The sequence below is a fragment of the Psammomys obesus genome, unplaced genomic scaffold (assembly GCF_907164565.1).
Source record: "Psammomys obesus unplaced genomic scaffold, mPsaObe1.curated_primary_1811, whole genome shotgun sequence".
Classification (NCBI taxonomy): domain Eukaryota; kingdom Metazoa; phylum Chordata; class Mammalia; order Rodentia; family Muridae; genus Psammomys; species Psammomys obesus.
The window spans coordinates 17,031,440-17,053,267 of NW_026596131.1; the positions used below are offsets into that span (position 1 = coordinate 17,031,440).

At 39.7% G+C, this 21,828-nt stretch overlaps 1 protein-coding gene across 1 annotated transcript; it reads right to left on the minus strand.

Annotated features, from left to right (window-relative positions):
• Positions 1 to 5,618: 5,618 nt before the first annotated feature.
• Positions 5,619 to 20,309, minus strand: LOC129665683 (olfactory receptor 6C6-like). The gene is made up of 3 exons (XM_055592491.1): positions 19,355 to 20,309; positions 16,063 to 16,220; positions 5,619 to 5,663 (listed from the first exon to the last, which is right to left on the minus strand). Exons 1-3 carry the CDS (start codon positions 20,301 to 20,303, stop codon positions 5,619 to 5,621), a joined length of 1,152 nt encoding a protein of 383 aa, XP_055448466.1. The 5' UTR covers positions 20,304 to 20,309.
• Positions 20,310 to 21,828: the final 1,519 nt, after the last annotated feature.

Genomic DNA, 21,828 nt, shown 5'->3' on the forward strand with positions numbered 1-21,828 from the left:
CTTGTAAGTTATGAACTACAATATAAACAAATTAGACTCCTTTTAAAAATATTTCTATTGCAGCCTCATTTGAAGCACTTTCAATTAGATGCAGCTTTATGTATTTTACTGTTTTTTTCAGTTTTTTATTATTATTATTAGTTACATTTTATTAACTCTGTATCCTAGCTGTATCCCACTCCCTTGTTCCCTCCCAATCCCACCCTCCCTCCCTTATCTCCTCCCTGCCCCTTTCCAAGTCCATGGATTGGGGAGGACCTCCTCCCCTTTCCTCTAGCCCTGTTTTATCAGGTATCTTCAGGACTGGCTGCAAAGTCCTCCTCTGTGGCCTAGCAGGACTGCTCCTCCCTTGGGGAGTGGGGAGGTCAAAGAACCTGCCATTAATTTCCTGTCAGAAATAGTCCCTGTTTCCCTTACTATGGGAAACCAATTGGTTATTGAGCTACCACAAGCTTCGTCCGAGCAAAGGTTCTATCTAGGTTATATCCATACATGGTCCTTGGTTGGAGAAACAGTTTCATAAAAACTCCTGTGTCCAGATATATTTGGTCCTTGTGGAGCTCCTATCCTTTCCATGTCATACTAACTTTCCTTCTGCCGAAGGTTTGGTTATGAGTCTTAGTATCTGTTTTGAAATGCTGCTAGGTAGAGTCTTTCAGATGCCTTCTGTGGTAACCAGCAACAAAACACCTTCTTGAGTAACTGTTCTACCATCAGTGCTCTGAAGTACATTTTTACATACACAAGTTCAGATACAAAATGATAATCAAAGCTTGAAGCATCTTCCCATCTGGTTAATTTTTTTATACCTGAGAAAAAAGAGGTGAGGACATAAAGAAGCAACACAGTTCTTCTGGAGCAAGGAGGCAAAGAGGCGGTCTCAGTCCAGAGAAGGGACTCTCTATTCAGATTTCAAAATGTGTAGTCCCAAAGCTGAATTTCTTCCAGTCCAGGGAGCTGCCTGCTACTGTCAGGCAACTTAAGGATGAACGAGCTGAGTGGGAGGAGAATGTGAGCTGACTACAGAGATGGACACTGATAAAACATGTTTCTAGAAAGCCTGGGCCCAATCCAGGGGAAGAGCAGCCAGACCTAACACTACAGTGTGTGCTCACTGAACTGCACACATGGAAATCCAGGGAGGGTTAACAGTTCCTGACATGGTTGTAGTTTACAATGTCTGCCTTCACCACACTCTGTGACTGTTATATCTCTGCTTTGTTTAATTTGATTCCCAGGATTTCAACAGCAACTTTCTGAAAACACAGGAAGACAGAGTCTCCTGTCTTGGCTGAAACAAAGTGGCTATTTTTTGTCTATTGCTATTATTCTTAGATTTATTTTCATGGCTTCCTTGATTTCTTGAATATTTGGGATTTTACTTTTTTATTTTCTTGTTTTACTTTTTCTTTGAGATGTCTCAGTTTCTGCAACTGTATCTTTAGCACCTGAGATGCTCTCTTCCATCTCTTGTATTCTGTGGGTGACACTTACCTTTGTGGTTCCTGATCTTTTCTCTAAGATCTCCAGCTCCAGGGTTTTCTCTGCACTAACCTAAAGTCCAAGTGGATCAAACACCTTAACATAAAACAGACATACTAAATGTGTTAGAAGAAAAAGTGAGGAAGAGGCTTGAACTCACTGGCACAGGAAAAAATTTCCTGAAAAGAATACCAACAGCACAAGCTCTAAGATCAACAATCAAGGACCTTGTGAAACTGAAAAGCCTCTGCAAAGCAAAGGACACTGTCATCAGAACAAAACAACAGCCTACAGACTGGGAAATGATCATCAACCCTATATCTGACAGAGGGCTAACATCCAGAATATATAAAGAACTCCAGAAGTTAAACACCAACAAATCAAGTAATCCAATTAAAAAATAGGGTACAGAGCTAAATAGAGAACTCTCAATTAAGGAATATTGAATGGTAGGGGAAACACTCAATGCCCTCAGTATCCTTAGTCATCAGGGAGATGTAAATCAAAATGGCCCTGAGATTTCACCATAGACCCATCAGAATGACTAAGATCAAAAACTCAAGTGACAACACATGCTGCAGAGGATGCGGAGAAAGGGGAACCCTCCTCCATTGCTGGTGGGAATGTAAACTTGTACAACCACTTTGGAAATCAATCTGGCACTATCTCAGACAATTAGGAAGAGTGCTTCCTCAAGATCCAGCTATACCACTCCTAGGCATATATCCAAAATATGCGCAAATATACAACAAGGACATCTGTTCAGTCATTTTCATAGCAGCTTTATTTGTATTAGACAGAATCTGGAAACAACCCAGGTGTCCCTCAACTGAGGAATGGATACTGAAATTGTGGTATATTTACACAATGGAATACTACTCAACAATTAAAAACAAAGAAATCATGAAATCTGTAGGCAAATGGTGGGAACTAGAAAAGATAATCCTGAGTGAGGTATCCCAGAAACAGAAAGACACACATCATATATACTCACTTATAAGTGGATATTAGACATACAATATAGGATAAACATACTAAACTCTGTACACCTAAAGAAGCTAAGCAAGAAGGAGGACCCTGGGTAAGATGATCAATCCTCATTCAGAAAAGCAAACCTGGCAGGCTTTAGAAGAGAGAGAAAACAGGGAACAGGACAGGATCCTACTACAGAGGGCATCTGAAAGACTCTACCCAGCAGGGTATCAAAGAAGATGCAGAAACTCATAGCCAAACTTTGGGCAGAGTGAAGAGAATCTTATGAAAGAAGGGGAAGATAGAAAGACCTGGAGGGGACAGGGGCACCACAGGAGAACAGAATCAAAAAATCTGGATGTCTTTTCTGGTACTGATACTCCAACTATGAACCATGCATGGAGGTAACCTAGAACCCCTGCACAGATGTAGCCCATGATAGCTCAGTGTCCAAGTGGGTGCCCTACTAAGGGGAACAGAGAATATCTCTGACATGAACTCAGTGGTTGGCTCTTTGATCACCTCCCCCTGAGGGGGAAGCAGGCTTACCAGGCCACAGAAGAAAATGTAGCCAGTCCTGATGAGATCCAATAGGCTAGGGCCAGATGGAAAAGGAGGAGGACCTCCCCTATCAGTGGACTTGGGGAGGGGCATGGGAGGAGATAATGGAGGGAAGGTTGGGTTGGAATGGGATACGGAGGGGGCTATAGCTGGGATACAAAGTGAATAAACTGTAATTAATAAAAATAAATTAATTTAAAAATTTATACAGAAAAAAGTCAAGGTCTTCACAGATGTAAAAGTGTTAATATTTATATAGAAGCACACAAGCTGAAGGATAGAGAAAACAACAGAGGTATAACCATATCTGATTTCTCTTTATGCAACAGAGCCATACTAATAATGCTCAGCCTGAAAACATACACACAACTAACATTATTCAGCAGGTTCTAGACTCATTAGTGCATGAAGGTATAGTGCAGGCCACCAAAACAGTAACATGAACAGCAACTCAGCCACAAAACCTTTGGTTTACAATCTATCTTGCTTGCAAAATTTGCTAGGACAAAGGCAGCAACGAACTCATGGGAGAAGTAAAATCAATGTCTGATTTGATTTAAGGCCCATTCCATAAGAAGAAACCCATGCCCAACATTGCTTGGGTAACCAAGAACCAGAGAATAGATATCCCAGAGACATAGAGTAAAAACAAAATTCCTATAGTCTAAAAAAAAAATCAATAAAAAATTCCTAATGATATTCTGCATAGATCAGTGCCTCATCCAGTCATCTTCAGAGAGGCTTCCTCTGGAAGTAGATGGGAACAGAAGCAGAGACCCACAGACATAAATCACGTGGAGAGATAGTCTAAGTTGGAAGTCTCTATCAAATCTTATCCTTCAGAGCTCAGAAAATCCCATAGAAGAGGTAGAAAGAGTGTAACAGCCAGAAAGGGTAGGGGATACCAGGAGAACAAGGCCTTCTGAATCAGCTGAGCACATATGAGCTCGCAGACTGGAGCAGCAAGCTCCGGGCTGACATGGCTCTGCAACAGATCCTCAGCATATATGTTGTAGCCATTAGCTTAGCATTTTGATGTGACTCCTAACTGTGATAATAGTGAATCTCTGACTTTTTTGCCTGCTTTGGACACTTTTTCCCATGCTAAAGTGCCATGTCCAACTTCAATATAATAGTTTTCTTTTCATCTTATTTTAGTTTATTTCACTGTTGGGTTGTTATCTCCTAGAAGATTTTTTTTTTCCAATTAGAGACAGAAAGAAAGTATGTCTGGAGGGAGGAGAGGAGGAGCAAACTGAGACGAGTAGAAGGAAGGAAACTATAATGAGGATATATTATATGAGAAAAGAATCTTTTTCCAACAAAAGGAAAAGAGAAGAAAAAAATATATGTATATACATGTACATATATGTATTCTACAACACTTAATTGAAGAAACAGCCCATGACTTTGAAGAAGAGCAATGAAAGGTATGTGGGAACACTTGAAGGGAGTAAGGTAAGGAGAAAATATGGAATTATGTAATTTTAAATATAAAAGAAATAATTGAAAAAGAATGATACGGTGTTAGTAATAAATAAATAACACATTGATCAATGGAATTTCTCAGATGTTCCAAATGTAAATAATTCCAACTTTAGCTACCTGAATTTTAACAAAGGTGCCACAAGTAAACATTGGGGGAACAGAAATATTAAATAAATGGTGCTGGTAAAAATGAATATTAGCATGTGAAGAAATGAAGCTAGGTATCATTTCTCTCCTTTCATAAAAGCCAGTGCCAAGTGGATCAAGACCTTAAATAAGACTGGCTCTTTGGCCTCCCCACTCCCCAAGGGAGGAGCAGTCCTGTTAGGCCACAGAGGAGAGCTTTGCAGCCAGTCCTGAAGATACCTGATAAAACAGGATCAGATGAATGGGGAGGAGGTCCCCCCTATCAGTGGACTTGGCAAGGGGCATGGTGGAGAGGAGGGAGGGAGGGAGGGAGGGACTGGGAGGGAATGAGGGATCGGGACACGGCTGGGGTACAGAGTTAATAAAATGTAACTGATAAGAAAAAAATAAAATACAAAAAAAAAAAAAGAAAAAAAAAGAAAAAAAGCAGAAAAAAAAAAAAAGAAGAACGTAAGGTGTGTGCCTTGGCACATAAGCATAAGCAAGGTTGAAGTTTGTAGATCAGGAATTAAGACCAATAATTTAAAAATAGATTTCAACAAACTTTAAAGCTTCTGTATAGCAAAATATCTGTCTATAGTGTGAAAAGATAGCCCATAGATAGAAGAAATCTTTGCCAGCAGTATCTCCAGCAAGATTAATATCGCTAATGTATGAAGAACTGAAAAATCCTAATCATCAAAAGAACAAACAAACCCATTGGGAAACTGGAGTATGATCCAACCACAGATTATTTTCAAAAGAAGAAACAAAAATGACAAACGACATTTTAAAAATGTTTTCAACTTCATTATTCATGAAGAAAATGCAAAGTAAAACTACTTTGATGTCATCTCACTACAGTCTTCTAGAATGGCTATATTTAAACATCAAATGATTCTTTCCAAAATCACTACTCATAGTTTTAGCTTGAAGCAATGTAAAACTTATTATTATATTAGTATTCCACTTAAAACATTTTTTTTTGTTTAAGGTTCAAACTGACGAAGAAATACTGGAGAAAAATCTAGTAACTGTGAAAAGAAAAAAAAAGGCTTCAAGAAAAGTGTAATCTGTATAAAAATGAACTTGAAATTTTAAAATAGAAATTCAGGTGCATTATTATAGAAACAATTTTGGTATGCAAATGGAAAAGGTAAACATTTAAAATACATTTTTTACTATAAACAGGGACTTTTTATGTAATGTAGAAGGCAAAGATTTATGACTGAAACTTCTCTAGGTATAAAGCTATCAGTTTTTTCTTTTTTATTATTTTTTATTTTTTAAAACTTATTTATTATATATATCCTGATTGAAACCCCCTTCCTCAGCTCCTCCCAGTCCTACCCTCCCTCTCTTATTCCCTCTATCCACTTACCCTTGTTAACTGAAAGAAGGAGTTCTCCACCATTGACATCTGCCCATAGCTTGTCAAGTCTCACCAGGATTGCCTGGATCCTCTTTCTCTGTGGCCTGATAAGGCTGTATTGCCAGAGGCAAGTGATCAAAGAGGAAGACAACTGAGTTCATGACAAAGACAGCCCCTGCTCCACTTACTCTGGAACACACATGGAGACTGAGCTGCCAATTGGCTATATCTGAACAGAGGGTCTAGGGTACTATAGTGAAAAGAAACAACATAACACAAACACAGGAAGGAGGGTGTTACTACTTATCCAGAAATCCTTATAGGTCAGTAACAGAGTGGCAAAAACAATGTCACCTGAAGGCAAAATGCTCAGACCAAATATGAACAAAGCAAGCAATTCAAACAGGGATTGTACATCCAAGTAATTAAGGGATGCTTTTCAATGCACATGTTTCAAATCTTTAATTTTTAAAAATTTTAAATATGTCCAATGATATTCCTCTACAGAGAATTATCTGTTTAGCTCTGTTCCCCATTTTTTAATTGGATTACTTGGTTTGTTGCTTTTCAGCTTCTTTAGTTCTTTATATATGCTGGATATTAGCCCTCTGTCAGATAGAGGGTTGGTGAAGATTCTTTCCTAATCTGTAGGCAGTCGTTTTGTTTTGATGACTATGTCCTTTGCTTTACAGAAGCTTTTCAGTTTCATGAGGTCCCATTTATTGATTGTTGCTATTAGAGCCTGTGTTGTTGGTATTCTGTTCAGGAAGTTCTCTCCTGTACCAATGAGTTCTAGGGTATTACCCACTTTTTCTTCTAACCAATTTAATGTGTCTGGTTTTATGTTGAGGTCTGTGATCCACTTGGACTTTAGTTTTGTGCAGGGTGATAAGTATGGATCTATTTGCATTTTTCTACATGTAGATCAACTGCATTAGCCACCAGGGAAATGTAAATCAAAATGACCCTGAGATTTCACCTTACACTGATCAGAATGGCCAAGATGAAAAACTCAGGTGACAACACATGTTGGAGACGTTGTGGAGAAAGGGGAACCCTTTCCATTGCTGTTGGGAATGTAAACTTGTACAGCCACTCTGGAAATCAGTCTGGTGCTTTCTCAGACAACTAGGAATAGCACTTCCTCAAGATCCTGCCATACCATTCCTAGGCATATATCCAAAAGAGGCTCAAGTACACAATAAGGACATTTGCTCAACCATGTTTGTAGCATCTTTATTTGTAATAGCTAGAAGCTGGAAACAACCCAGATGCCCTTCAACTGAAGAATGGATACAGAAATTGTGGTACATCTACACAATGGAATATTACTCAGCAATGAAAAACAAGGAAATCATGAAATTTGCAGGTAAATGGTGGGATCTGGAAAAGATCATCCTGAGTGAGCTATCCCAGAAGTAGAAGGACACACATGGTATATACTCACTCATATAGACATATAATATAGGATAAACCTACTGAAATCTGTACACCTTAAGAGGCTGATTAAGAGGGAGGACTCTGACTAAAATGCTCAATCCCCATCCCAAAAGGCAAAGAAGATGGACATCAGAAGAAGAAGAAAACAGGAAACAACCTAGGAACCTGCCACAGAGGGCCTCTGAAAGGCTCTGCCCTGCAGACTATCAAAGCAGATGCTGAGACTTGTGTCCAACTGTTGGGCAGATTGCATGGAATCTTATGAAAGAAATGGGAAATAGTAAGATCTGGAGAGGACAGGAGCTCCACAGGAGAGCAACAGAAGCAAAAATATTGAACACAGGGGTCTTTCCAGAGACTCATACTCCAACCAAGTACCATGCATGGAGATAACCTAGAGCCCCTGCACAGATGTAGCCCATGGCAGTTCAGTGTCTAAGTTGGTTCCATAGTGATGGGAATAGGGACTGCCTCTGACATAAACTGATTGGCCTGTTCTTTGATCACCTCCCCCTGATGGGGGAGCAACCTTACCAGGCCACAGAAGATGACAGTGCAGCCACTCCTGATGAGATTTGATAGACTAGGATAAGAAGGAAGGAGAGGAGGACCTCCCTAATCAGTGGACTTGGGGAGGAGCATTCGTGAAGAAGGAGGAGGGAGGGTGAGATTGGGAGGGGAGTTGGGAGGTGTTTATGGAGGGCATACAAAGTGAATAAAACATAACTAATAAAAGTTAAAAAATATTTCCAATGAAATAAAAAACCGGGGGGCCAGAAGATAGCTCAGTTGGAATGGGTGCTTGCTATTTAACAATGCCAGCCAGACTACTTAAGTTTCCTTCCTGGAACCCATGTGCATTGGTTCAAATGAGAATATCTCCCATAGGCTCATGTTTGGTGGAACTGTTTGGGGAAGGATTGGGAGGTGTGGTTTTATTGAAAGAGGTATGTCACTGACTGGTTTTGGAGTTTCAAAAGACTGGGGTTATTTCCAGCATGTTCTCTGCCTCCTGCTTGTGGATCCAGATGTGGGCTCTCAGCTGTTTCTGTTACCATGCCTTTGCTCTGCCATCATGGACCCTATACTATATGGAATCATGAGCCCCAAATTAAAGCTTTCTTCTATTAAAAAAAAGAAATCAAATGATAACCAATGTGGACAAGAATAGCATTGCTTTGTGATGAAGTTTTACTGCTTAGCCCTTCCTGCACTGGAACTGTTTACATGGACTAGCTGGCCTCTGACTGTGAGATTCCTTCTCCCAAGTGCTAGTATTATAGGCATGTACCTCCACACCTGGCCGCTTACATCATTTTCTGTATCACAACTAGCATATATTCAGCTTCTGTCAAACTTCTGGTCATAGATTTAAAAACTGTAATTGTAATTTCATCAAATAGACTACACTGAGGAAACTGGAACTTCTGTGATGTATCTGAATAGTGGAGCATAACTAAATCTATATTATTATGGCAAAAAGTTTAGAATAAACATCACATTAATATAGCTGCCATTTTAAAAAAATGAACATGTGTTCATTGTTCGTGGGTAAAACAAGTGCAGTCACTACTGAAATCGGTATGCAGTTTTCTAGAAAACAGAAATACCATAGTACTCAGGTATACCATTCATGGAAGTGCAGGCAAAGTACTACAGAGATACTTGTTCTGCTGTGATCATGGGTCTTTTGTGCACAACAGCTAAGAAATTGTCTGAATAAATGTCCATAAACAGATATATAGATAATAATTTGCATGGGACATACACAGAAATGGGATCTTACTCAGCTGAAAGAACATGAAATTATGAATTTCAAGGTAAAAGGTATAGAGGAATTCTAATCCAGTAACACGGCTGCTCTGGCAAGCGATCATATCCAAACACCTTCTAGGTCTGTGTTATCTGGCTGGAATACAGACACCTCCTAAGTACACACCTTTAATCCCAAACAATGACATCTAATTGAGGGGCAAAATGACAAATCAGAGGAATATTTGACAGACTGACTCAAGAGATAGGCTATGCCCCACCCCCAGGAGAAACCCATTAAGAGCAACACGGAGAGGTGGAGAGCTGAGTGAGTTGGGAATCAGGTCAGTTAGTGTAGTCCAGGCAGCTCAGCTGAGTTTGTTGGTGAGCTCTGTTCAGTTTGTGCAGATTGTGCAGTGCAGGTCAACAGAGGCAGTTGAATCTAGAGAATCAGAAGGAGGCAGAAAATTAGAACAAATGGCCAGAGTTAGTCTGAGACCAAGCAGAGCAATTTAGTGGGAAGCCAGGAGAAGCCAGTTTGAATCAGTCAGCTTGGAGAGGAGTTTGAGCCAGATCAGCTGAGTTGAACCAGCCAGCCTGTGTTCAGAAACAACTAGAAAGGGTGAGCTTATTCAGCAGTAAACCTTCAAAATGGCAATCACATCTGGTGAATAAAAATTACATTTACAAAAAGGATAAAACCAGGAAAAATACTGTAACTTATAACTCAGGCCTACAAATAATTGCCTACTCTTTTTCTCTCCACAAGGATCCTAGCTTTAAATTTTCAGATTTTATGTTTTACTTACAGTATTTTTCAGAAGCTATAAAACTGTAAAGGGGTCATTGGGGTCAAGGTGCCTTTACAGGAGGGAAGAATGTCAGAAAATAGATCACATAAAAACAAGGGTGGGGGAAGGCAACATCAGGGTCGAGAGTTTGAAGCATGGATTGGGCTAGTGATGTGGGAGAGACAAAGTGGAGCAAAAGGAAGTAACTAAAACTAAGGATTTATTTCCTTTTTTTTACTTTTATTTATTTATTTTTATTTATTTTTTAAAATTTTTTATTAATTACACTTTATTCATTTTGTATCCCCCCATAAGCCCCTCCCTCCTCCCCTGCTGATCCCACCCTCCCTCCCCTTTCTGCATGCATGCCCCTCCCCAAGTCCACTGATAGGGGAGGTTCTCCTCTTCTTTCTGATCTTAGTCTATCAGTTCTCATCAAAAGTGGTTGCATTGTCCTCTTCTGTGGCCTGGTAAGGCTGCTCCCCCCTCAGGGGGAGGTGATCAAAGAGCAGGCCAATCAGATTATGTCAGAGGCAGTCCCTCTTCCCATCACTATGTAACCCACTTGGACACTGACCTGCCATGGGCTACATCTGTGCAGGGGTTCTAGATTATCTCCATGGATAGTCCTTGGTTGGGGTATGAGTCTCTGGGAAGTTCCCTGTGTTCAAATTTTCTTGTTCTGTTGCTCTCCAAAAAGCCATGAGAAAATCCACTACTTTATACTCTAATTAAAATTTTATTTAAAAATTAGAGATATAGGATGTCTTGCATGTCTGCCTCATTATGCTCCCATAATCCAAAAGCCATTAAATAACCCACACAACAATTATGAGCTTCCTCCTTCTGTGTTGTTGGTCAAAGAAGGCCCCCAGAGGCCTCTAAAATGTTACATTTTCTTGTCATTCTTCTTGTTTTCAAGATACAGAGAAACCAAGCTTCCACCTTGCAGTCTACATTATATAGTGCCTGGTGCTGCCATAGGCACTAATGGCTCAAGCTAGAAGGGAACCCTGTGAAGACCAACATTCCAGACAAAATATACTCCCTGATGCAATGGCAGCGTGACTGCCCTGGTGGGTACCTACTTCACAAGAGGGGATTCTCATATGATGTTGTAAACACAGCCCAAAGCCCTTGGCTGATGGGGTCTTAGAATCAGTGGGGCATACTTCACACCATTGTTTAGATAAATTGTCATATCAGAACACTACCTTCTAAATGTCATGTTTGTGTACATAGACAAAGCCTGCTCCTCGTGTAACTCCTAGAAGCTTATCTTGTAAAAGATTCATGATATAACGTAATATAGTTTAAAATGTGTCATACTTTGCTAGTGATTCTTTCTATTCCAACTATACACCGTGTCTTGTAAAACTTGGCCATTCACCCAGCTCTTCAACAGGGATTGAAGTATTATAACTGCATCTTATGGATCTAATATTTACAGTGGTCTGAATTTCAAATGCTCCTATGTAATAGAAGCAAACTATCGACAAAATGAAAATTAAGTCAACAGTTTTGACCTGTTCCCAACACAGACATCAAACTATTGAGTATGACCCATGATAGAAGTATGAGTTGTAAATTCTGATACTATGGTTTTAGGCATTTTTAGAGATTCTGCATTTAACTGCATGCTAACAAATCAATGTCACTCATGACCTTTTATAAAAATTTCTTTCTTTATTATTATTATTACAATTTATTCATTTTGTATCCTGGCTGTAGCCCCCACTCTTTCATCTCCTCCAGGTCCCACCCTACTTCCCTCTTCCTCCCATGTCCCTTCCCTAGTCCACTGATAGGGAGGTCCTCCTCCCCTACTATCTGACCCTAGCTTATCAGGTCTCATCAGTATTATCTGGATCTTCTTCCTCTGTGGCCTTGTAAGGCTGCTCCCCCCAGGGAGGAGTTGATCAAAGAGCTGGCTACTGAGTCCAGGTCAGACCCCTGCTCCCCTTACTAGGGAACACACATGGGGACTCAGCTGCCCATGGGCTATTTCTGAGAAGGGGTCTAAGTCCTTTCCATGCATGGTCCTTGGTTGATTCATCAGTCTTTGAAGGGCCCGTTGGACTCCTATTTTTTTGGACGTGTTTGCTTCTTTGTGGAGTTTCTATCCTCTCAAAGTCTTTCTGTCTCCCCCTTCTTCCATAAGATTACCTGCACTCTGACCAAAGTTTGGCTATGAGTCTCAGAATCTGCTTCTCTACCTGCTGGGTAGTCTTTCAAAAGCGCCCTGTGGAAGGCTCCTGTCCTGTTCCCTGTCTTCTCTTACTTCTGATGTCTATCCAGTTTGCCCTTTTAAATGAGAATTAAGCCTCTTCCCTAGGGGTCACTCATGACCTTCTTAAAAGAGGATGAGGATCTGGAAAGTTCTTTCCTAACACCTATTTCCCTCAGTGCTTCTCTTGCAAACTTCAGAAGGGTGATTTTTGTGTATAATTTGGTTTTGGGAGAAAAAGAGGAGACCTCTTTTTGTATCTAAGGTGATGAGCTAATATGCCATTTATGGTCAGTTTTCATGGTCTGAAGACCATCTGCATTTGCGATATGATTATTAGCAAGCACTCAGACATTACTGAAAGTCACTGCCATTTCCATTAATATTATTTGCATTCCCCAGCAGGGCTCTAACCCAACTCCTAAACATTGTCAGCAGTTTTCAGACTCCGTCACCATCAGCTCTTCAAAAAGAGGTTGAGCATTGTATGCTGCACTAAAAATCAAGTAAATCCCTTTACAATTTCAGGTGGAATAGGTCGTCATAGACAGCAACAATATTGGAATGTGTCCTGTCATGTTGGGAGCACAGCATTAAGGTTCTTTCTACCACAGATTTCCAGGGAAACCAGAAATCTTAAGCAATACAAAATTGTCTTTCCAATGGGAAAAATGTAAAACCTGTTATTACATCCATAAACCTGAGAATTGGAAGTAATTAATAAATACCCTGTTGTTTTGTGTTATCTGTTGGACCAGGCTATATCAAGCTCCTACTACCAGTACCAGACCTGGCTAGTAATTTAAATGACCCTTATAGTCAGGGACTCACCAAGCCACCATAATCATACAAAATAATTATAAATAATAATAACCATCCCATAATCATACATAATAGTGTAAAAGACTATTATCTGTATAGCCAGAGGCTCCCCCAAGTTATACAACCAGGATTGGCGATATCTAATAGCCCAAATGACATATATGCTATCTACCTAAGAGTAGACCAGACCTTTCCTTAGGCCCTTAAGCCAGTACAATCTGAATTGAGTTTTCATTCTCACCTCTTCACGGTTGGCTTCCTTGCCTGCTTTGATCACCTAAAGTGTTCCCCTATAGGCCCATGATTTCTGTTTCTTTCTAAGGATTTTTCCTAAAACCTTGGAGGAGAATTTGGTGGAACCTTGTTAGAGAGACAGTAGAGCCACACTCCTACAAATGTACATTCTGGAAAAAAAAAGTTTTCAAGAGTTGGCACTGCATTATATGCATTTTCCACACTGTTTGAAGTAATAACTCATTAGTATGTGTTTCTAAAAGACTAAAAATACTAATACCATGTCAAAAGGGAATGAGATCTGTCAAAGAAAAAGGTGTAACAAACAGGTTGTCAGATCAAATCAGCACAGGGGATCTAGTATAGCATGGGAGACCTCAAAATTTTATGTGAACTCAGAAAGTTCAGATGTAACATGCAAAGTGAAGATTTTCTTTAATTAAAAGTTCCATAAAGGACAAGACTATTTATACTGACTGAAATATCAACTGTGGATAATTAATTAAATTACAAAAGGACATGGGATGTATCAGGGGAGTGACTGAAGAGAGAATTAAGAAAGAAACCTTAAAAGAGGTGGGAAAAAGGGATAATGGTGTACATGAGCCCTGAAAGCAAAAGAGGGACATACTGGCTGGTTTTGTGTAGCAATAAATAAGAAAGAAAAGGCTGTGGCTTAATACTGATATGTTGTGTGTTAAGTTGACAAGGGGTCAGTTGTACTGGCTAGTTTCGTGTTTCAACTTGACTAAGCTAGAATCACCAGAAAGGAAGGATCCTCAATTGAGGAAATTCCTCTATGAGATCCAGCTAAAAGGCATTTTCTCAATTATTGGTCAATGGGAAGGGCTCAGCCAATTTTTGGGTGGTGCCATCGCTGAGCTGGTGGCCCTGGGTTCTATAATAAAGCAGGCTGAGGCATGCAAAGCAAGCCAGTAAGCAGCACCCTCCATGGCCTCTGCATCAGCTCCTGCCTCTGGGATTCTGTCCTGTTTGGGTTCTGGTCCTGATATTCTTCAATGTTGAACAGTGCTGTGGAAGGGAAATAGACCTTTTCCTCCCCAACTTGTATTTTGGTCGTGGTGTTTTGTTGTGGCAATAAAACTCCTAAAACAAATTGGTAACATTCTAGTTGGATATTTCTGTAGCAGTTCTGACCATATTTTTGGAAGGATTATGGAAGGACTTTGGAACTTTAGGCTAGAAAGTCCATTGAGTGTTGAGAGCTCAGTGAAATGTTCTTTAAAAGCTTGAAATATAAGAATTTTGAAAGCAATGCAGAAGATGGAGGCCTGACTTATGAAGTTTCAGAGGGAAATTTAAAGATTTTGCTATTTTTTTACTTTTTATTAATTATTTTTATTAATTACAGTTTATTCACTTTGTATCCCCCTTGTATCTCCCTCCTTCCTCCCCTCCCAATTCCACCCTCCCTCTTCCCCACCCGTGTCCCTCTCCCAGTTCACTGAAAAGGTAGGTCCTCCTCCCCTTCCCTCTGACCCTAGTCTATCAGGTCTCATCAGGAGTGGCTGCATTGTCTTCTTCTGTGGCCTGGTAAGGCTGCTCCCCCCTCAGGGGGAAGGTGATCAAAGAGCAGGCCAATCAGTTCAGGTCAGAGACAGTCCCTGTCCCCATTACTATGGAGGTCACTTGGATACTGAACTGCCATGGGCTACCTCCATGCAGGGGTTCCATGCCATCTCCACGAATGGTCCTTGGCTGGAGTATCAGTTTCAGAAAAGACTTTTGCCCAGACTTTTGGGATCTGTCACTATCCTTGTGGAGCTCCTGTTCTCTCCAGGTCTTACTATCTCCCACTTCTTTCATAAGATTCCCTGCACTCTGCACAAAGTTTGGCTATGAGTCTCAACATCTGCCTTGATACCCTGCAGGGTAGAGCCTTTCAGAGGCCCTCTGTGGTAGGCTCCTGTCCTGTTCCCTCTTTTCTCCCTCCTTTGACGTCCAACCTCTTTGCAGATGAAGTGATGAATCATAGAAAAATTGGACAGAATGAGTCAGAGATAGGTTACACCAACTCACAGGAGAATAGTACAAGAAAAAGAGGCTACTTAAGATCAATGTAGGGAGAGGCAGTTCAGCTCATTGAAGTTCAGTTGTGTACAGCTGAATTCAGTTCAGTGCAGTAGTTTAGAGTATTTCAGTTCAAAGCATTTGATTTGTGCAGTTGGGGCAGTTCAGTTCCTGGAGTTCAGGGGCAGTTTTTCCAAGCAGAACAATTCAGTCAGAGTGAGAGAAGCCAATTTGAGACAGTCAGATTGGAAAGTTTGAGCCACAACAGCTGAGTTGAAACAGCCAGCCAGAGTTCAGAAAGAGCTACAAAGGGTGACTTTTTTCAGCAGTAAGTCTCAGAAACTGAAACACTTTAGGCCTACCTTAGCAGATAGAGGCTGGAAGCTGAAAGCTGAAACCTTCTGCAAGGTCGAGGCTTGCAGAAGATTTGATTTTACAGAGGCTAGAAGTTTCCAGGCCTAGGTCTAGGGACAGTCATATAAAAACACTCTGGGATCAGTCCAAGCCATGCATTCATAAAGCTTGGGTACTGATCTCTGAACCTTCTCTGAGGAAATAAAACCAACATTTACAAGAGTCAGCTGTGGTTAAGAACAGATCAACACCACTGAAGTGAAACCTTTGCAGTACTAGAACAATTGAAGCTAAAAAATTGAGCAGTGATTAAGAAGAAACCAGCATCACTGAGTTAAAATCTTCTGGGAAGTGTTTCCTGAAAGCATAGAGAAGCTGAACACAGCTTCTCTATGTGGCTAAGGTTGTACCTTGAACTGGAAGCCAGGCTTGGTAATGTCTACGAGTAACCATGTACTGGTTTTGAAGGCATGAAGGATCATGGAGAGCAGCTGACGCTTGGCACTGTGAGCTGTCAGGAGAGGCCCTTGGTGAAGGTGCAGCCTCAGCGGCAGTTTAACGTTCAGGACTGAAGAGGTCATGCAAAGAAGTTGAGGCTTGGCACCAGGAAGATACTATGGGAGGCTACTGATGAAAGTGCAACCCAGCTGCAGTAGAAGATCCCAGAGTTTTGGAGCTGTAAATACCATGGGATAACCAATCACTAAGAGCAGCAGCAGTGGAGTGGAGCCAGGCTGAGCCTAGAAGACAAGCTGAGTGTGCTACAGAGGAGAGAACATGAGAAGTAGCCTCAGTCTTTGGAGGAGTCCAGAAGGTCCTCACTGGATCCCAGACACTGGACTGTTGGAGTTTACTTTTGCTTTGATTTGAGTGTAACTATGTCCTGATATTTCTGTCATGAAGTAAAAAGTATTTTACTGGAGCCCACAGTTGAGAGATTTTGGATTTTAAAAGAGATTGGCTATTTTAAAGTAATTGACATTTTAATGTGTTTGAATTTATAAAGACTGTGAGATTTTTTAAATTGTTTATGTTTTTAATGTGAGATCTGTGGGATGAATAAGAAAGGAAGGGTTGTGGCTCAATGGTGATGTATTTGTGTGTTAAGTTGACCAGGGGTCAGCTGTACTGCCTGGTTTTGTATATCTTTATTTAAGCTAGAGCCATCAGAAAGGAAGGAGCCTCAGTGGAGGAAATGAATACATGAGATCCAGCTGGAAGGCATTTTCTCGATTAGTGATTAGTGGTGGAGGGCCCAGACCATTGTGGGTGGCCACATCCCTTGGTCAGCGGTCCTGGGTTCTGTAAGAAATCAGGCTGAGCCAGCCATGTGAAGCAAGCCAGAAAGCAATTATTCCTCCATGGCTTCTGCATCAGCTCCTGACTCCAGAATCCTGCCCTGTTAGAGTTCTTGTCCTGACTTTCTTTAGTCATGAACAGTGATGTGGAAGTGGAAGTGATATAGTACCCCCCACAACTTGCTTTTTTGGTAATGGTGTGTTTGTCGAAGCAATAAAAACCCTAAGTAAGAGCGGGGCCTATTTGTGAAGATGAGGTAGACTGTGGAGGGCATGGGTGAGCACTGTGGAGATTAATCATGAAAAACGACAATTACACAGATGTAGAAGAATCGTTATTATGTGTTTTCTCTTTTCACAAATTATTTTTATTTCTGAGACTTATAACTATGAAGAAATAAGAGTAATTGGCATCAGAGCCTAGAGTCAAACTATTTTTACTGTCAATGAGAATTTCTGGAAAGAAGCTGTGTGCCTAAAGGATGATAGACAGATTAGAAATTCAGTGACGTGGGAAGGTTGAAATTCTGCAGATACAGATGCTAACTACCTTATCTCTGATAGCTTAACCCCATGAAGAGAAATTTCTTGCCCACTTCTGTGTTAGAAATAGAATCCTGTGACTAGCAGATAAAAAAAATCTTTTGACATGTATATGGCTTCTAGTTCATTGTTTTTTATGGGATTCCTGAGTGTTTGAATGACTAGGTCTCTGCATCTGTATCTGTTTCTTGTATCTTTTCATGGGCTTTTCCCCTTCTGCTTTGTTTTTTGTTTATCTTATTATGTTTTTTTTATTATCCCTTGCAAGCCTGTTTGTTTTCTAATGAGAGACAGAAAAGTGGTAGATGAGGATGGAAAGGGATATATGTAGGAACTGGGAGGAGAAGAGAGAAGGAAACTATAATCAGAGTGTATTATGTGAGAAAAACATCTATTTTCAATAAAAGGATAAAATAGTTAAAATTTCAAGAACAACAGAAAAAAAACTTTGGAGTCAATTAACTAATAGATCAGTAGCTTCTATAACTAAAAGCTAAGACAGCATCAGACAATATCTGAAGCCTATAGGAAAGACTCCCACTTTTCTATAATCCACCTTCCTGATGCTTCTACTCTTGTACTTAAGAAATATATCCATTTATGGCTTTCTTTGTTCTGTTACTAAAAGAAAAACTTCATAAGATTGTTTTGAATAGGAGTATGGGACTAAAGGTAAGATAAACATTTTTCTAGGCCATGATCACTAATGTTTGGCTCTAGAATATAAGATCTTTAATTTTTTGACAACCAAGCTGTATTATTTTTGCATTGATGCTATTGACAAAATGGCCTAATTATTCTGACAACTAATTCTTAGTTATTATAAATCTAGAGGAGAAACATCTTATTCATTTCCATGCTTCACACTTCTCACCACCATGCCTGTCAATCTTATTTTCTTTATTTATCTCACAAGGTTCATCATGTGGATGCCTCCTTCTACAAGACTAATTTAATGTTTAGATTAACTCAGGTATTTTCCATGACAACATCCATTACATTACAGATTAATTTCATGCTCTGTGCTTGTTTGTCTCTATTTTTAGCAATGCAAAATATTAAAGTGCAAATAAAATGCTTAGCAATTAATATACACATGGAATTAATTCAGAATGCCTGAACATTTACTTGTACAATATACTTAGTAAATAAACCTTTCATTTATGAGAAAAGACATTTCTGAGCAAAGATAGAGTTGCATATTGTACACCGAAGACACAGTTTACCCCCAGTTATTCATAAGATCTATTCTGAAAGATGAACATAGAACAATTAGAGTACTTACTATGATGTAAATAGTAAAGGAGAGAAATGCCATGGGCCATTGTAAATATATTTTACAATAATTTTAATTTTGTTCAGTCATGTTCCAACAGCCTGCTATTTATGTCTAAGTCTTTCTTTTGTAATCATCAGACATACCAGGATTTAATTCAATCAATACCACAAAACTTTGTGTGGCTTTCAGTCACATTTTATCCTCCAATTAACACCAGACTATAATGACAAGTATAACCTGGAGACATATTTTGTTTAGAAATTCTTGGAAGGAAAATATCTTTTTTTTTCTTATGACCAGTAAAGAGAAAAACAAATATTCAGAAAAGAAAACAACTTCTAAGGTCTGGAATTTTATATTCCAAATTACGTGTTGACCATATCATCATTTTGTCATTTATTTATTTTATTCACTTTACACCCTTGTAGCCCCTTCCCTCCTCCTTTTCCAGTCCCATCCTCTCTCCCTCCCTCCCCTTTTCAAAAGAAAAGGTTAGCTCCCTTTCCCGCCCACCCCAGATCATCAAGTTGCATCAGGACTGGGTATGTCTTCTTCCACTGTGGCCTGTCAAGGCAGTCCTGCCAGGGAAAAGTGATTCACTGTTTTGAGAACACAGTCTGTGAAGCACCTGCTTGAAAGCATCCTTCACCTGCTGGTTCCTTAGGGTGTAGATAAAAGGGTTTAGCAAAGGGGCCACAGAAGTGTTGAGCACAGCCACACCTTTAGCTAAAGTCACCCTTTCCTTGGCTGATGTTTTCATGTACATGAAGATACAACTTCCATACGTTATGGAGACAACAACCATGTGGGAGGAGCAGGTGGAAAAGGCCTTTCTCCGCTGTTGAGCTGAAGGGAACTTTAGGATGGTTTTGATGATGAACATGTAGGAAAGGATCACTAAGATCAAGGTGATGACAAGTGTCATTACAGCTATGACAAAAGCCATCCATTCTATGAAACGTGTGTCTGTACAAGACAGCTGCAGGACAGGAGAAGTGTCACATAGGAAGTGATCAACAGTTTTTGAAGCACAGAATTCCAGCTTCAGTCCCAACATCAAAGGGGGGAAGATGGACAAGAACCCAGTCACCCAGGAGCCGAGGACCAGCAGGTGGCACACTTTGCTGTTCATGATGATGGGGTAGTGCAGTGGTCTGCAGATGGCTACATAGCGATCAAAGGACATGGCAGCCAGGAGGTAGAACTCTGTGATTAGTAATAAAAAGAAGAAAAATAATTGAGTTAGACAAGCTCCATAAGAAATCGTTTTGTCTCCAGTGAAAATGCTGGTCAAGAATCGTGGAATACAGGAAGATGTGAATGCAATTTCCAAGAAGGAGAAATTCCGGAGGAAGAAATACATTGGAGTCTTGAGGTGGGGATCCAGCAAGGTGAGGAGGATGATCACTAAGTTCCCCATCATGCTCAAGGTGTAATTAAAAAACAGAAACAGGAAAATCAGGATTTGTAGCTGAGGGTCATCGGTCAGTCCCAGCAAAATGAACACAATCTCTGCTGACTGGTTCTTCATTTCTCCTTTATTCTTACATGTCTACAAAGATGTAGAAAAAGTACACACTTATAAATTGTTCCCTTTCCATCACAGAAAAATTTCTTATTCAGAAATATAACCAATGTCCATATTTTTAAAAAAATACCTTAGAATTTGCCTATGATCCCATCCTCAACCTCATTAAAATAACAATTATTTCTTTTCTGTAGAGAGTTGAGTATAATTGTGTATTTACAGATGAAAGGCTGGCCACTTGGATTCAGGTTTTCAGTTTCATTAAAATTAACCTTTGCACATCTTTCCTATACTTTATTTCATTAGACTCTTCAAATATGTAATATTTAAAATTTTGGGATTATATTAAATAAGTCCATATATTCCCAGTAATGATAAAACTTCTAACTTAGGAATACACATATATAAAATATCCTAAAAAAAGGAAAAAAATTAAATAAATGGCAACATAAAGTGAGATTCTTGCAGGGTCAAAATATAGTGATGATGTAAATTAAATGCTTAGGAAATAATTGGAAAACATGAAGCACATACAAGTTTCAAACTGAGTCTACAGTTCAACCCATTACCATAAGCTCCTTTTTTGCCTTTTTTTTTTTTTCCAGAGCTGAGGACCTAACCCAAGGCCTTGCACTTGCTAGGCAAGCACTCTACCACTGAGTAAATCCCCATCTCCAGCTCTTTTTTTTAAAATATAATTTCCTTCTCATATCCTATGACTCATGACAAACAAGAGAGACAAAAGATATGTACAGAAAAAGCAATAACTAATGTTTCACCTCTAAACATAAATACAGTATTTCAAATAGATATGCAAGGCTCATTCATTTTTTAGAAAGAGTTTTTTAACAAATGCTTTTTATTTCTAACCACAGAATCAACTAACCTGGGCTTATAGGGGAACAAAGAGAAGGAATTGTCAACCAGGGAGCCCACATGGGGCTGATATAGGCCTCTGCACATATGTACAGTTGTGTTGCTTAGTCTTCCTGTGGGATCCCTAACAGTGGGAGAAAGGCCTGTCTCTGTTTCCCGCCTCTGGAAACTTACTGTGTTGTCTTGTTCAGCCTTAATAGTCTTACTGCATCTTGATATGCCATGGCTGGTTGACATCATGGGATGCCTGTCCTTTTCTGAAGAGAAATGAAGGAGTGGGTGGGGGTGGGGAGCGTGAAGGTGGCTGGGAGGAACTAGGAGGAGAGGTGGCAGGGATTTAAACAAATGAACTACCCCTCCCCAGATACTTCACATTTCTAAAGTATCTTGATTCAATATAAAACCATAATTTATAGTTTTATAACTATCACAGTTTTCAAGTGAATAATTATAACAACATACTTTAAGTTTGAAATCCATGTTTTTGTCTAATGCATAGGACCTAAGATAGCTTGTAATTCCCGCCTAATTAATTTATAAAGTAGAATCAAATGACACACAAATAATAATATGTATATGGAATTTAAAATAGCCCCACAGAAACAATCTTTGTCCTCCTCAGTATCGAGAATTTGTTTATGGAGTCTATTTC